General features: G+C 34.4%; 1 protein-coding gene across 5 annotated transcripts in view; it reads right to left on the reverse strand.

Moving 5' to 3' along the window:
* Nucleotides 1-17099, reverse strand: part of IMMP1L (inner mitochondrial membrane peptidase subunit 1) — a 75080-nt gene that overhangs the window by 30914 nt on the left and 27067 nt on the right. For 3 of the 5 annotated variants that reach the window (XM_032639290.1, XM_032639289.1, XM_032639291.1), the window contains exon 3: nucleotides 6922-6982. The exons of the other annotated variants lie outside the window; for them this stretch is intronic. In XM_032639290.1, the coding sequence (XP_032495181.1) occupies nucleotides 6922-6931 (10 nt within the window). In that variant the 5' untranslated portion in view covers nucleotides 6932-6982. The remainder of the gene's footprint in view (nucleotides 1-6921; nucleotides 6983-17099) is intronic. 5 annotated transcript variants of the gene reach the window in all.

Genomic DNA, 17099 nt, shown 5'->3' on the forward strand with positions numbered 1-17099 from the left:
TACTACCCAAAGCAATTTACAGATTTAATGTTATCCCTATCAAATTACCCATGACATTTTTCAAAGAACTAGAACAAATAATGCTAAAATTTATATGGAACCACAAAAGACCCAGAACTGCCAAAGCAATCCTGAGGAAAAAGAACAAAGCTGGAGGCATAACCCTCCCAGACTTCAGACAATACTACAAAGCTACAGTAATCAAAACAGCATGGTATTGGCACAAAAACAGACATACGGATCAATGAAATAGAGAGCCCAGAAATAAGCCCACACACCTACGGTCAATTAATCTTCAACAAAGAGGCAAGAATATACAATGGAAAAAAGACAGTCTCTTCAATAAGTGGTATTGGGAAAACTGGACAGCATGTAAAAGAATGAAATTAGAACACTCTCTAACACCATACACAAAAACAAACTCAAAATGGATTAAAGACCTAAATGTAAGACCAGATACTATAAAACTCCCAGAGGAAAACATAGGCAGAACACTCTTTGACATAAATTGCAGCAATAATTTTTGAATCTGTCTCCTAGAGTAAGGGAAATGAAAGCAAAAATAAAAAAATGGGACCTAATGAAACTTGAAGCTTTGCACAGCAAAGAAAACCATAAACAAAATGAAAAGACAACCTACAGAATGGGAGAAATTATTTGCAAACAATGTGACCAACAGGGCTTAATTTCCAAAATATACAAACAGATCATACAGCTCAATACAGAAAACAAACAACCCAATCAAAAAATGGGCCAAACACATTAATAGACATTTCTCCAAAGAAGACATACAACAGGCACATGAAAAGATGCTCAATATCGCTAATTATTAGAGAAATGCAAATCAAAACTACAATAATATATAACCTCACACGGGTCAGAATGGCCCTCATCAAAAAGTCTACAAATAATAAATGCTGGAGAGGGTGTGGAGAAAAGGGAACCCTTTTACACTGTTGGTGTAAATGTAAATTGGTGCAGCTACAATGGAGAATAGTATGGAGGTTCCTTAAAAAACTAAAAATAGAGTTACCATATGATCCTGCAATCCCACTCCTAGGCATATATCCAGAGAAAACTCTAATTCAAAAAGATACATGCACCCCGATGTTCACAGCAGCACTATTTACAACAGCCAAGACATGGAAACAACCTAAGTGTCCATCAACAGATGAATGGATAAATAAGATGTGGTACATATATATATCTATGTATATATATATATATATATATATATATATATATATATATATACACAATGGACTATTACTCAGCCACAAAAAAGAATGAAATATTGCCATTTGCAGCAACATGGATGGACCCAGAGATTATCATACTAAATAAAGTCAGAAAGAGAAAGACAAATAACATATGATACCACTTATATGTGGAATCTAAAAAAATGATACAAATGAACTTATTTACAAAACAGAAATAGACTCACAGATATAGAAACAAACTTATGGTTACCAAAAGGGAAAGGCAAGGGGAAGGATAAATTAGGAGCTTTGGATTAACAGACGCACACTACTTTATGTAAAATAGATAAATAACAAGGTCCTACTGTATAGCACAGGGAACTATATTCAATATCCTGTAATAAACCATAATGAAAAAGAATCTGAAAAAGAAGAGATAGATAGATAGATAAACTGAACCACTTTTCTATACACAGGAAACTAACACAACACTGTAAATCGACTGTAGTTCAATTTAAAAAAATACTGGGTAAAAGATTGTTGGTAAACAGGACATATGCAAAGTATTAAAGTAAATAGTTTATTATTTACAAAGGGAACAGAATACCTTTACATGAAGAGATCAAGTAAATATTACCTTTACATGAAGAAATCAAGTACATATTAACTATGTGATCAAATTTAGCTGCATAAATAATGGTAAAAACTGATATGTAGCTTCCTGACATGATGCAGTGACATACAGTACATCAACATCTTTGTACTATTCTTGCCAGAAGTGCATAACCTAAATCTAATTATGAACAATCAGACACATCTGTATCATAATCCATAAACAACTTGAACACTTAAAATATAAATTTAATAAAATAATAAGAATATTATTTTAAATTATAAGAATAATTTAAAATATAAGGACATGGGCTTCCCTGGTGGCGCAGTGGTTGAGAGTCCACCTGCCGATGCAGGGGACACGGGTTCGTGCCCCGGTCTGGGAAGATCCCACGTGCCGCGGAGCGGCTGGGCCCGTGGGCCATGGCCGCTGAGCCTGCGCATCCGGAGCCTGTGCTCCGCAACGGCAGAGGCCACAACAGTGAGAGGCCCGCGTACCGCAAAAAAAAAAAAAAAAAAAAAAAAAAAATATAAGGACATGACAACCAAATACAATATGAAACCCTTAACTGGATCCTGAAGCAAAAGAAAAAGAAAAGCAATAAAAGATATTATGGGAAATTTGAACATAGCCTGTAAATCAAAACACATCATCGTTTCAATGTTATATTTAACAATATCATGACTATGCAGAATGATCTTGTTCACAGGAGAAAAACACTGATTTAAAGATGAATGTAACTGTAACTTTCTTTCACATGGTTTACTTCTGCTACTAATAATATAGATAGACATATGTAGATAAATTTATACACACGCATATACAAATATATACATACACATATATATGTGTGTGTATATATATATATGGAGGAATAGAGAAAGATAATATGGCAAGATGTTCACTGTAAATCCAGATGGAGTGTATATGAATGTGTATAACATTTTTTTCAACTCTATAATAGAATTTTTAAAAGAAGAAACACTTGGAGGAAAAGGGGTGTCCTCATAGTCATTAGATCATTCAATCATTCAACCAATATTTATTGAGCTTCTACTATATGCCAAATACTGTGTTCAGCCCTGGAAATACAATAATGAACACGATGCCTGCCCTTATAGAGTTTATAGATTATTGGGTCAGATGTCACACACACATACAAAGTAGACAAACATGTAAATATATTAAATAATTTACATAAAGGAAAAAATAGGGTAAAGTGATACAGAATTATTGGTGGGACATATTTTTCTTAAGGATGAATCAGGAAAGATTTCTCTAAGAAAATACCATTGAAGTTAGGTCCTGAAAGATGAAATAACTATGGAAATTGTGGAAAGAACATTAAAAGCAGATGAAACAGAAAGCATGTGCTTAAGGAATTAAAAGAAGACTGGAGCACTGTGTGAAGGACATTAAATGAGACTAGAGAAAGAGGAAAACTTATTCAAGTCTTGTAGAACTTTGGATTTAATTCTAAGACTAATGGGAAGCCACTGAAGGATTTAAGCAGGAGAGCAACATGATCTGATTTAGAATTTAAGATCACTCTCACTGTTATGTAGAGAAAAGGACTGGAATGGGTGCAAGATTAGAAATGCTGGGAGGGTAGTTAGGCTGGACCAACTACAGAAGTGGCAATGGAGATGGAGAAAAATGGACAGATTTGAGAAACTCTGGCAGCAAAATAAACGGCAAGGAAAAGGAAAGAATCAGGATGACCCTCAAGTTTCTGGACTGAGTAACTGGGTAAATGGAAGTCTATTTACAAGGTTCCTCTCAACACACACACTGGGATAGAAAAGGAAGGGTCTGATTTTGGTCATGTTGAAATTGATGTATTTGTGAGATATCCAACTGGACATGTTAGAGACTGGCGCTCTGGAACTTAAAGGAAGTTTCATACGTGGGAAGTCTTAAAAAAAATTACTATCTTAGGACTATATTCTACTACAAACAAGAGAAAACTAGAATAACAGCAAAGTAAGGGATTTATTTTCTATTAACACTAGTTGCTATATCCAAGTTACAGGCAGGAAGAAAGAAAAAGTATAGAGTATCCTGATTAACTTTTTTTTTTAAATAAATTTATTTTTGGCTGCATTGGGTCTTCATTGCTGTGCATGGGCTTTCTCTAGTGTGGCTAGCGGGCGCTACTCTTCGTTGAGGTGCGCTGGCTTCCCATTGAGGTGGCTTCTCTTGCTGCAGAGCATGGGCTCTAGGCACATGGGCTTCAGTAGTTGTGGCGCAAGGGCTTCAGTAGTTGTGGCTCACAGGCTCTAGAGCACAGGCTCAGTAGTTGTGGCACATGGGCTTAGTTGCTCCGCGGCATGTGGGATTTTCCCTACCAGGGTTCAAACACGTGTCCCCTGCATTGGTAGGCGGATTCTCAACCACTGCGCCACCAGGGAAGCCCATCTTTTTGTCTTTTTAGCCAAAAAAAAAAAATCTTTGTTCCATCAACACCTAACTGGCCAAAACTATATAACTAAGTACAGTAAGGTGTACTTATAACTAAGTACAGGGGTGCTAAGAGAACACTGCTGTTCTCTTTATAAGCTTTGTAGCACTATTTGACCTTGAAAAATCACCTGAGCATTACCTGAGAAAAATTAAAACGTTAAAGAAAGTATGAAAGGGAGACATGGAAATGGAGACAACATATACAGTCAAGTCTTTGGAAAAGTTTGGCTATGAAGGCAAGCTAAACAGTAGTGCAGGGTTTTTCATCGTCAGCAGTACTGACATTTGGAGCCAGACAATTCTTTGTTGTGGGCAGCTATCTTTTACATTGTAGGATTTTGGCAGCATCCCTGGCCTCCAAATGCCAGGAGGACCCCTTCCCTAGTTGTGACAAACTAAAATGTCTCCAGACATTGCCACATGTCCCCAGGATGTAAAAAGGCCCTCAGTTGAGAACCACAGCAGTAGAGTAATAGGAAGAATGTGGTATTCAGCAAGTTTTTTAAAACATAGAAACACAGTAGCATATGCTTGAGAGCCAATGGTAACAATCCCACAGGGAGATGAAGAGAGACTACTGATAAGTGAGGGAGAAGAGGAGAGGGAAATAGAGAGATGCATGAACACTGACATAAAGAAGGCAAGAGGAAGACTTCAATGCCAGTTTTGACAGAGTACTTATACCAGAATAACTTCTTGGTTGCAAAATCTGGATAAACAAAATAGCTGTTTAAAGGCATTAGGCAGCAATATAGGCAAGCCTTGAGGGGCAAGTATATATGAAAGAAGGGAAGAACATAAGGTAAACACATTCACTTGGCCTTTTCTCCAAGAATACTTGCCAATTTACAGCACAGGAAAATAAAAGTTTTAGCAGAAAGTGTTAGTTCCATTTGGTTAAGAAAGAGCTTGGAATTATGGCCGTCAAAGTAGATGGCACATGAGGGTCAAACTGTAGGCAGGTAAGAACCATAAGTCGGCATGCAATTTTGCCACGAAGTGCTAGCCAACTCCTAAATTGCTACCTGAGCAGAGTGAGACTCCAGAATCTCAGTAGAAAGCAGCAAATAAAAGGCTAAAAACCTAAACAGAGATGTTAGCAACCACGGAATACCACGCAATGTGAGGGAGACAGGGGTTGGACTTCAAGACCTTCCAAGGCTGGCCATGCTGGTTATGACTGCAGTAGGGTTACCACTGAGAGTGAGGGCAAAACTGAAAGGGATCAGCCTTAACAAAGAATACAACCCACCCTTGACAGGATTAAAGTGACCTGTTCACACACTACCTGGCTGCTGAGGAAAAACAAAACAAAAACTCTGAATTTTCATAGGAAGAATACATCAATGAGAACTCCCACAATATTTTTTATAATGTTGGAATGAGAAGGCCTTTTTAATTTTTATTTATTTATTTTTGCGGTACGCGGGCCTCTCACTGTTGTGGCCTCTCCCGTTGCGGAGCACAGGCTCCGGACGCGCAGGCTCAGTGGCCATGGCTAACGGGCCCAGCCACTCCGTGGCATGTGGGATCTTCCCGGACCGGGTCACGAACCCGTGTCCCCTGCATCGGCAGGCAGACTCTCAACCACTGCACCACCAGGGAAGCCCAGGAAGGCCTTTTTTAAAACAAAACTGAGATATAATTCACATGCCATGAAATTCACTCTTAAAGTATACAATTGTAAAAGCTGTGTTCAAACATTGATAGTTTTGTCAGTTTGATGGTAGAAAAATGAAGGAGCTCTTAATTCAGGTTTTTATCTTCTCAATCTCATGAGCTGAGATCAAGAGCAGAGATTGAGAACTCTCAGCATAAAGCAAGCTGGTAAACTGAGAACTGGTTACAGATGTATTAGTATTCTATTGCTTCTGTAACGAATTACCATAAAGTTAGTGGTTTAAAACAACACAAATTTATTATCTTACAGTGTGTAGGTCAGAAGTCCACTATGTGTCTCACTGAACTAAAAATCAAGGTTTGGCAGGGCTGCATTCCCTTCTGGAAGCTCTAGGGAAGAATCCATCTCCTTGCCTCTTCCAGCTTCTAGAAGCTACAAACATTCCTTGGCTCATGGTCCCCTTCTTCCGACTTCAAAGTAAGCAGCACTGCATTTCTCTGACCATTCTTCCTTGGTCACATCTCCCTCTAACTCTCTGGCTTTATTTTGCCATCTTCTTCCACTCTTAAGAACCGCTGTGATTAAATACAGCCCACCCAGATAATCCATGATAATCTCCTCATTCACATTCCTTAATTTAATCACATCTGCAAAGTCCTTTTTGCCATGTAAGGTAACATATTCACATGTTCTAGAGATTAAAACATGGATATCTTGGAGTGAGGGGTGGAATTATTCTACCTGGTAGCCACATCAAAATACCGACACACTCAACCAGTAGTTATCAAAGTGTGGTCCCCAGATCAGTAGGCATTTGTTTGAAGTGCAAATTCTTGGGCCAAACTCAAGATTTATGTAATCAGAATGGGAGTGTTGCTCAGCAGTCTGTGTTTTAACAAGTTCTCCAGGTGATTCTGAAACAGAATTTGAGAACTGCTCTAAGCTCCCAGGTGGCCAATGGCCACTTCTACCCTTGAGCAGCCTTGCTCATCTAGTCATTTATTACTGTGTGCCAGATAACTTACCATATTCCATGTGTGCTGTGAGAAAAGTTGGAAAGCTTTGGCATATAGAATTTTAATCCACCTAGGAAACAGAATTTATTACTTTTTATTCCCTATTACATTTACATTTTGAAAAACTGAGTTAGATAAATCAGGAGTTTGGGATTAACATTTACACACTACTATATATAAAATAGGTAAACAACAAAAACCTACTGTACAGCACAGATAACTATACTCAATATCTTGTAATAACCTATAATGGAAAAGAATCTGAAAAAGTATATATATATATAACTGAATCACTTTGCTATACACTTAAAACTAACACAACATTGTAAATTAACTATACTTCAATAAAAAACTGAGTTATTAATGTAGAGAACCAATTCCTTTAATGGAGAGTCTATGTACTCTATCACATAACTAATAGAAAAGCTAGAAAAACAGAAATGAAAATTTAAAATTGTGACTGTGCCACATAATACAGGAAAGGAAACGTACAATAATCCTCCCCAGAAAACCTTTAAGAGATTCTGATTAAAATATAGTAAAACTCGGGCTTCCCTGGTGGCACAGTGGTTGAGAGTCCGCCTGCCAACGCAGGGGACACGGATTTGTGCCCCCGTCTGGGAAGGCCCCACATGCCGCAGAGTGGCTGGGCCCGTGAGCCATGGCCGCTGAGCCTGCGCGTCCGGAGCCTCTGCTCCGCAACGGGAGAGGCCACAGCAGTGAGAGGCCCACGTACCGCAAAAAAAAAAAAAAAAAAAAAAAAAAAAAATATATATATATATAGTAAAACTCCACATAATACTGGCATAAGGGAGCAAGGTTGTTGTCTAATTTCAATGTTCTATATCTACATTATAGATTTTAAAATTTTTTCTTCCTATAACATAAAGTTAGAAAACACTTTGTCGGATGTAGGTAATAATGGCTTCTTTCAATATACATAAAAAATCCTCAAATACCAACCAAAATAACAGTAACAACAATTACAGCAAATACTTAAATAGTAGTCTTGAGTGCCAAGCACTGTTCTAGTTACATATATTAACTCACTTAATTCTTACAATAACTCTATGAGAACTCATTTTATCAAGTATCTCATTTTACAGATAAAGAAACTGAGGGACAGAAAGGTTAAGGAACTATTAAAAAATCACACAGCTCATACACAGCAGAGCCAGAATTCAAAACAAGGAGGTTGGGTTCTAAAGTCCACCACTATGCTCTACTGCCTCTGAATAAAAATCAAAGAACTTTGTTGGAGACTATTTATAAAATAGGCATGGGAGAGAGGTTGGACTGACGTTAAAACTAGCTAAAAAGATGGAGCAGAGTGAACTCTAGAAGCTGAAAAACAAGTAGACATTTCTCCATCCTTGAAGTTTCTGGGAATAGGGGTACAAGTCTAAGATCTTGATTTAGATCTAACGATTAAAGTAGGCTTTACAGGGCTTCCCTGGTGGCGCAGTGGTTGAGAGTCCGCCTGCCGATGCAGGGGACATGGGTTCGTGCCCCGGTCCGGGAAGATCCCACATGCAGCAGAGCGGCTAGGCCCGTGAGTCATGGCCGCTGAGCCTGCGCGTCTGGAGTCTGGCTCTGCAATGGGAGAGGTCACAACAGTGAGAGGCCCACGTACCACAAAAAAAAAAAAAAAAAAAAAAAGTAGGCTTTACAATGATTTCAGAATACCCAAAGCCACAAAGAAAATATCCACCTGATTGTTCAGGTCTGGAATTCCTTCGAAAAGAAGAGAAAGCGTTTTGTTTCAGAAACAGGAAAAAATGTAAAGTGTCAGGGTTAATTGAAACTATCAGTTTACAGAAATTCATTTATTTTAAAGTATAAGCAGTCAATCAAAGAAGTGATTAATATCATACTTTTTTTTGTTTTGATACATGGAATAGTTAGTGAATATATTAGCATTTAAAGAAGGATTCACATTAAGAAAAGGTGAGAAGAGAGTAGGATGTGAAGCAGAAGACAAATCCCAACATCATAGTTTTGCTACATTTACCTTCATTTGGACAAGAAGAAACAGCAGACTTATGACATTCCTGAGACCTCCATGATTTCTAAAATTCAAGAATATCTACAACAAAATACACTTTTCCCATAGAATTATATCTATCTATACAAAGTAACTGAAAGATATATGTCCATTTCTGACCGTGAATGGAAGTTACTGTGACAAGAAGAGAACAACAAAGACTCATTAAGACATGGACGTTGAGTGGTATACTCTGTTCAATAGCTAAATAATTTACTCTCACACAGGAGCCTCTCCATCAAAGTAATTCAAATTCCTGCCATTTCAAAATCACCTTCAAGGCTGCTCATGAATTGTTCAAATCTGTAATGTTAAATCTACTGTAAGACATGTGCAGAGGATACTTTTTACATTCTAGAACTGCAAATTCAAGGAGCACTTATCCCCATAATCAATGAAAATTTTATTTAAATCTATTTATTTTGATTCATTCTCAGAGGAAATAATTGACAGCACTTTAAGGTTTAAAGCAGTGAATACTGCTTTAAATTTGACTGCAGCATCAAAATAACTCAAGAACCTAATTTAAAATCCAAATTTCCAGGCTCCCATCATGGAGCTAATGAATTAGAATTTGTGGGAGCAAGGCTGCAGAATCAGTAGTTTTAATAAGCTCCCAGGAAGGAAACCCAGTAAAGAACTTTGTGCTGTCATTTGAGACCACTGAGACATACTCACCATTTTCAGAAACTTGACAAAATTTAACCATTCGTTATTTTTAAACTAAATGTTAACTTTGGGATCATTCTATAAATTTTCATCATCAAATAAACTGTATAATGCTAACATTTCAATGATTTTGAAAATCCAATATTATTTTCTTAAGTTCACCTTTTATACATATATGTACAAAATCAAAACTCATTCTCCGTTTATAAAGCATAAGCACTTGACACTATTAATATAATTAAGTACCAGCTTCCAAACAGTGAAATACCAAAACCACCCCATTCATTTACCAATAATTCCCCAATGGCTATATAATCCATCTATTTCAGAACAATATACAAGTTGTACAAGCAATAGTTGAAGGATATTCATTCAAATGGAAGAAATATCATTTAGCATTATTATAGGCTAGCTGTCATGTGCCAGTCTACAGTTCATGCATGGCCCTTTAGGGGTAATACTAAGGCTCACAAATTACCAAAAAAGAAAAAAAAGTTTATCATCTCTTAAATAATCAATAAGTCCTATGATTCCCATCCTGCACTACTGCTACAGTTGACTTATTTTGTTTTTTAATTTTTTTCATTTCTCCCATCCTATACCCCTTTTTCTTGTCTTCAAAAATAACTCCCTTAACTTTTATTGACACATTGAGTCACCTGTGCAATAAATTTATTAGCTGTAGCTTTTAAAGATGAGTCAACTTTATGTTATCAATAAGGTATTAAATTCAAGTAACCGAAACCTATTTGAAAAGAATGTATGTCACTGAGAAGACCCTATATGTTTACAATGAATTTAATTAAGATGAGTTTATTTGGGACTTTCCAAAGGAGATAACCATTTCTAGTCAAATAATAATGGCTAGGACAGGGAAGGAAAAAACACTAACTCTCAAATGCCACTCAGTAAACAGCTGATTAAAAAACAGGAAAGTAAACAGTGACCATGTTTAATAAAAGTTTTGAGACAAATTTTATTTTGAAAGGAAAGCTACTCTTTTGAAATAATTATATAATACTATTAACTACCATAGAAAGTTACCCTGAGAAATACACTACCTGACAAAATAATTTGAAATTACACATAAACCAAATATTATATATTTAAAATACAAGTTATTACGAGGATAAGAAAAAGCTTTTAGTCCACTTATTTCATGAATAGATCTTTTCAGTGTAATAGAATTTTATTACATAAACAGCTTTTCAAATAGTAAAAATACAAACAGACGGCTAAAGAAGTCCTTTAAAATGAACATAATGCAGTTCAGTAGAAATATTATTAAGCTTCCTCATTCATTCACTTTAAATGGGACAACCAATGAAGAAACACATTTTGGAATACAATAGCTTGGAACCAGTTAAAAAAAATTCATTAAGAATAACAAATTTGCTAGGTAGGTTTGACCAACGATCGCTACATAAATTTATATTTTATTATTGTTTTTTTAGATAAAGACCTCATATGGAGAAAAGTAAAATGTACTACACATAAACAGAGACTGTAAGTAAATCAATATATTATGCATAATGGATGATTATATTTCAGTTATTCTTATAATTTCAAAAATACTTTAGTCACCTATATTTAAGATTTTTAAGTTTAAAAACATTATGATTAACGTTTTATGATCTATTTTTTCAAATATAAAGCTACTAAATCAAAAAACATAATAAGATAAAAATCAAGTCCTATGAATAAATATTTTAAAAGTATTCCAGGATCATAACACTGACAACACTAATTATCTTTTCCAGTCTTGGCAGTTATGTTGCATACTGTTTGGGTGACTGATGGGATAATTTCACTTCATTTTCTCTCAGTTTATTCTGGACCATGTAAGAAAAGAATATTAAAATAATTAACACCTCTAAACAAAGTAGTTGATAAAGTTTTTGGTTGAAATAAAATGCTTAAAAAAAGAAAACCTCAATTAACTAATACATGATTCTAGAGCAAGTAACTAAACCCCCATCTGCTAAAGGAAAACTTTGACTAAGAATTTCTGATTTTAAAAAATAATCATTCAGTATTAATATAAACTATTTTATGACTTTTACATAAGATCATACACTTTCACAAAGAGCCTTTTTTATCAGCAATTTGAGTCAGCATTTCCTTAATTATCAAAAGTATATGTCGATATATTTTGATATCATTAAACATTTTATTCACTAAAAACATTTAATCAGCAAGAATTGAAGCAGTCATAAAACAGGTAAAACGTATGACAAAACAAATTACTCCAATTCCTTATACCTATAGACAGTAGGATTTATTGATAATGGCGTCATATCTAGAAGAACACTAAAGTCTTTAATATTTAATGTCAAATATAAATCTTTACCAAGAGCAAATACATTGTATCACCAAACTAGAAAAAGTATAAAAGACAATAATCAACTTTTCTATTTGAACATTTTAATATATTTTAAGTCATACATAGTTTATAGTTTATATATGTCTTCCATAATTTTGAGTCATATAGCTTATAATAAGGCAACATTTTAAATAATAAAAAAGCATATCCTTTGCCTTGATCACCTGATTTTTTTGGTTGTTGTTTATAAAATTAATCATAGTTAGCAGGATAGAAATCGCTTTGAGCTTCATGAATGACATCCAAGAGATGGGAAAGGATTAGTTCTCAGTTGCTGCCAGTTATAGTGCCAGGTGGCTTTTTCTGCAGTGAAGGTGTTACGGATAATCCCATTACACTGGTACTAAATCTTGCAGACATCAAAATTATCACCAAGGTTCCTTTTCATCCCATCCTTTCCAAATGACTGGAAGTCGCTTCACCTGAAAGAAGTCAAATCCACATGCAGCTGCTGCTTTAGCAGACAGCAAACTCCCTGAGAACGCCAGTCGTGATTCAATTTTGCTGTGCTGGTGGCCCCCTATTCCCTGTCCAATAATACATCTGTTAAAAAATCCTACAGCTACAAATCAAGTTTAATCCTACTAGGGACCTCATGTTGGTCTTGTCTTCCAAAAAGGCAGCAGGTTCTGCTGTCTATCTGCTGGCGTCTGGGGAATACCATTTAAATCCCAGCCCTACTTAGAAGAATAAGCTAAGGATCACAAAACATGACCTCAAAAACCCTGATATGACTATATTCTGACCCAGAGGCATTCATTCTAGGTGAAGATTAGAACTTTGCATAATAAGATTACACAGCAAGTGAATGATATCAAGGGACTATCCATATGCAGCCGCCTGGTTTTCTATAGACAGCCTGTGCTCTGCAATATGCAGTGCAGACGAAAAAGAGCTTGGTCTTTCTAGCTGAAATAAAATAGATTCACATAAATTAGTTGGCCATTTCCAGATTCCTAAATCCCCTATTACATCTTTTATTGACAGCTCCGGTGAGGATAGCACAAATGTTATTCCTTTTCATTCTGTGCTTCTAGAACAATCATGCTCTGTAATTGAAATGTACATAGATTATGGCTAGAAATTAACATCTTGTTTGCTGTAATCTTGGATTACAATTGACTGTGTACATAATAAAATTAGGAAATCAATGGATGGATTTATCATCTCCAAGAAACTAGAGGCATTGTTTAAAGAACAGTTCAACATTTTGTGCCAACACTTTAAATGTATAAGTCACAAAGAGAAGTCAATAAAAATTTAAGTGAGTAAAAGAATACAACAGGCATCAGCCAATATCTACATAAAAGTTAGATTACATAAAAATTAGCTCATTTGCCTCAGAATTTAGAAAATGTGAATTATTCAGAGGTTTCACAAACAGGATTTTCTCCCTAAACCATACATGAACAAGAAGGTCAGTTACATATAATAAGGCCTCTACGTTTTTATAAAGTAGTTACAGTAGCAGTATTTTATACAAATCATCTTGATCATTTTATACTTTAAAATATTTGAATAAATTCAAATCAACTGTAATTCAAAGTTTTATAATTCTTAACTGTATACTTTTAAAGTACACAGTGAAGTAACCTCTTCTTATATTTATATATATACAGAGCATTTAAAATGTATGGAATCCTAGAAATATTTAAAAAACAATACTTTATGTTCAGTTTTCTTCCAAGAAAATGAAAACTGTACCAACTCTAAGCAAACATATATGAAAAGAGAGATTCATATTCATTCACCCAAATACCTATCCAGAAAAATTCTAAGAATGTGAGAAGGAGTTCTCAACTTTATTTAAAGAAAAAAAGAAGTATCAAGATTTGCCATGGGATTCTTATAAAATTAAGATGCTCGGTATACCTGAAATATGACTTATTTGACAAGTTTGATTTGCCCACAATTGTCGAGGAACATACTACATCCATTACATTGGCCATTATTATCTCCGTATCATCACAATACCTGTAAGCATAGCTCCATAATATCTGATAAATACTCAGTCAGGTGACATAATTCTGATTTTGTGTATAAATCAGGCACCAATATTATTAGTGCTAGAGCTATAAAAAACACTATATGTAATTTCAACTTTATAGGACATGAATACTGTTTGATTATCTTTATTAGAATATTACAAGAAAATTAATGAAGAATGCAAAAAATACACATTTCTGTTATGATTTTTATATGTAATACTCTAGAGCTACACTGTTCAATAAGGTAGCCATTAGCTACATATGGCTATCGAGCACTTGAAATGTGACTAGTCCAAATTGAGAGGTACTGTAAGTATAAAATATACACTGGACTCTGAACACAGTACAAAAAGAGAATAAAATATTTTGTATTAATTACATATTGAAAAGATAATATTTTGGACCTAATGGGTTAAATAATATATATATATGACTTGCATTATATTTCTCTGGAACAGCACTGCTCTAGCAGATCATACAATTTCAATAACATACTCCTAAGCTAACTGAAATTGTACTACTAATAAAAACACTAAAGCAGAGGGTTATTATGGAAAAACAAACATTCCAGTATCAAATCTGATAGAAAAGCCTAGTAAAGAAAAACAAAATGTTGTCGTTTATTTTCTATTTCACATCTCTAGCTTAAGGGTAGTGGGGGAGAAGGGACCAGCCAAATCAATGACCAACATGTACCAAAAAAGAATATTTTATAGTTACAAAAATGCTTTAACCCAGTAAACAAAGGTTTTTAGAAAAAACACAGCTTGGGCAACTTCATAAAAGACTAGTAAGGTCTGTGTGTTATCCCTCAATGAGTCCAATAAACAGCAACTTCAAAAAAGTCTGGATCTAGACAGGGCCGTGATTTTTGCCTAAGGTGCTATATAATTGTTTATATTCAAATTTTAAAACTACATTTTAAGTAATAACTATAATAGAGATTTGAAGCATTTAGTATATTTCAGAATTTTAGCAAAATTTAAAAGATCAATTTTATAAATTACTAGAAAACTGCTTTTTCATTAGTCTTCTCATCATTTCATCAATGTAGGTAAAGAAAAAATAGTCCATTAATAAAAAGTGTTATACAGAAACAAGGCAAACTGTAAATAGTTAAAGTATAAAACATATACCTAATTTAATTCAAGAAAAGTTAACGGCTGATTTAGTATGACCACAGACAATTGATATCATACAATTAAAACACACAGTCTATCTTTGTCACACATTGGAATATTATTTCAATATAAACAATAGTATGTAAGATATTAACTCATCTAAAAGTTGCTTTTTCATAATTATTCCTTTATAATATGTATCTAAAATACTAAGACTAAAGATGAAATATGAGTATCAATAAATAAGATGGGTAAACTCTAAATCAATTCTTCATGACCCAGCCATACCACTTTTTCCTATCCTTTTAAAATTATTTAAGTTCTTTTCTTTTCTGGTTACAAGTATCACACAGACATAGACACACATAGACACAAAAAAAACCCCAAAATAATAACAATAAAAAACTTTCTAGTCATCAATATATGAGTGCAATGATATTCAGTCTAAGCTAATCCCCAGACATCCAAATTCATGAATAAAAATTCATCAGTTTTAAATACACTGAGCCTATTAAGCAAGAACAAAAGCATATGCACAAAAGAGCTTTTAATATATTTCAAAGCCCACAAGAGCCATGGTCTCATTAAAATTATAAATTACACAAACATGGAATGAAGATTCAAACTGCAGTGCAGCTAAGCAGATTACAGAAAACCCCGCGTTCCATATGATAACACACCATGGCCCTCCCAGATGGAGGCTTGGAACAAAAAGGCCATCACCACAGCTAGGGAAAACCTCCTTGTGATCTCTGGTTTCTGTTCAGCAGATGACAGCCAAATAATATGTTGATTATTCTGTTTGTGCTGCTAAGCTTGTAAGATGGAATAAAAGCGATATGATCTATTGTGAACCCAATGCTAATGTGTTGCTCCACTCATAAATAATATGCTGAATTTATTTTGAAAATATCTTTTATCTGAATTTCAGTTTTCAAATGCATGAATTAAAATAAAAGCCAGTATAAAATTATATTTAATGTTATGCTTTAAACTAAAAAATGTAGATGACAAGTGAAAAATATCTAGGTGCTTAGTTAAGAGTCAAGTACAATCACCTTTCTTTAATTTCAACACTGTGATCAGAGACAAAATATATTTTTAAATAGGCAATTACTCTCATGAAATATAAATGTAAAATTAAGTAATACAATAATCATGAAGTTAACAATAAACATTATTGACAAGATAAAAACTAAAATACCAGGGTATATAAAAACACTTTGCTCCAATATAAATAATAGCACGTAGAACAAATACCTAAAATATTTTTGAATAACAAAAAGTATCACTGAAGGCCTTATGAATGTTAACTTGTACACAAATGGATGCTCACAAGAAATCCTACTTAAAATCAAAATAATTAAAAAGAAGCTTATATAGTAGGAAGCAGCCGCATAGCACAGGGAGATCAGCTCAGTGCTTTGTGACCACCTAGAGGGGTGGGATAGGGACGGTAGGAGGGAGATGCAAGAGGGAGGAGATATGGGGATATATATATATGTATAGCTGATTCACTTTGTTATAAAGCAGAAACTAACACACCATTGTAAAGCAATTATACCCCAATAAAGATGTTTAGAAAAAAAGAAGCTTATAAAAATAATTTTCAAATATAATAGACAGCATTCATATCGCTTTGATGACAAAAGTTAAAACCTAATTTTTCTCCTCAATTAAATATCTTAAACTTTAACAGCGTAAACTATACCCAAATGAGGTAACTGAAATTACGTCTGTAAATACTTCACAAAATTTCATGGATAAACATTTTTATGAATACTAGAATTGTTAAAAATATTGAAAATCATAACATTTTCCCACCCCAGAAATTCTTTCCTGGATTTTCTAGTAAACTTTCCTTAAAGACAAACAAATAAATAAAGTAGTACATTAAAGCTGCAGGTAAGGTAAACACAGATTACACACTATTTTCTTAAGTGGGTATTTTGTAGGCGGTACATAATTATGTTCATTTACAA

Source organism: Phocoena sinus, chromosome 8 (genome assembly GCF_008692025.1).
Source record: "Phocoena sinus isolate mPhoSin1 chromosome 8, mPhoSin1.pri, whole genome shotgun sequence".
Taxonomy (NCBI): domain Eukaryota; kingdom Metazoa; phylum Chordata; class Mammalia; order Artiodactyla; family Phocoenidae; genus Phocoena; species Phocoena sinus.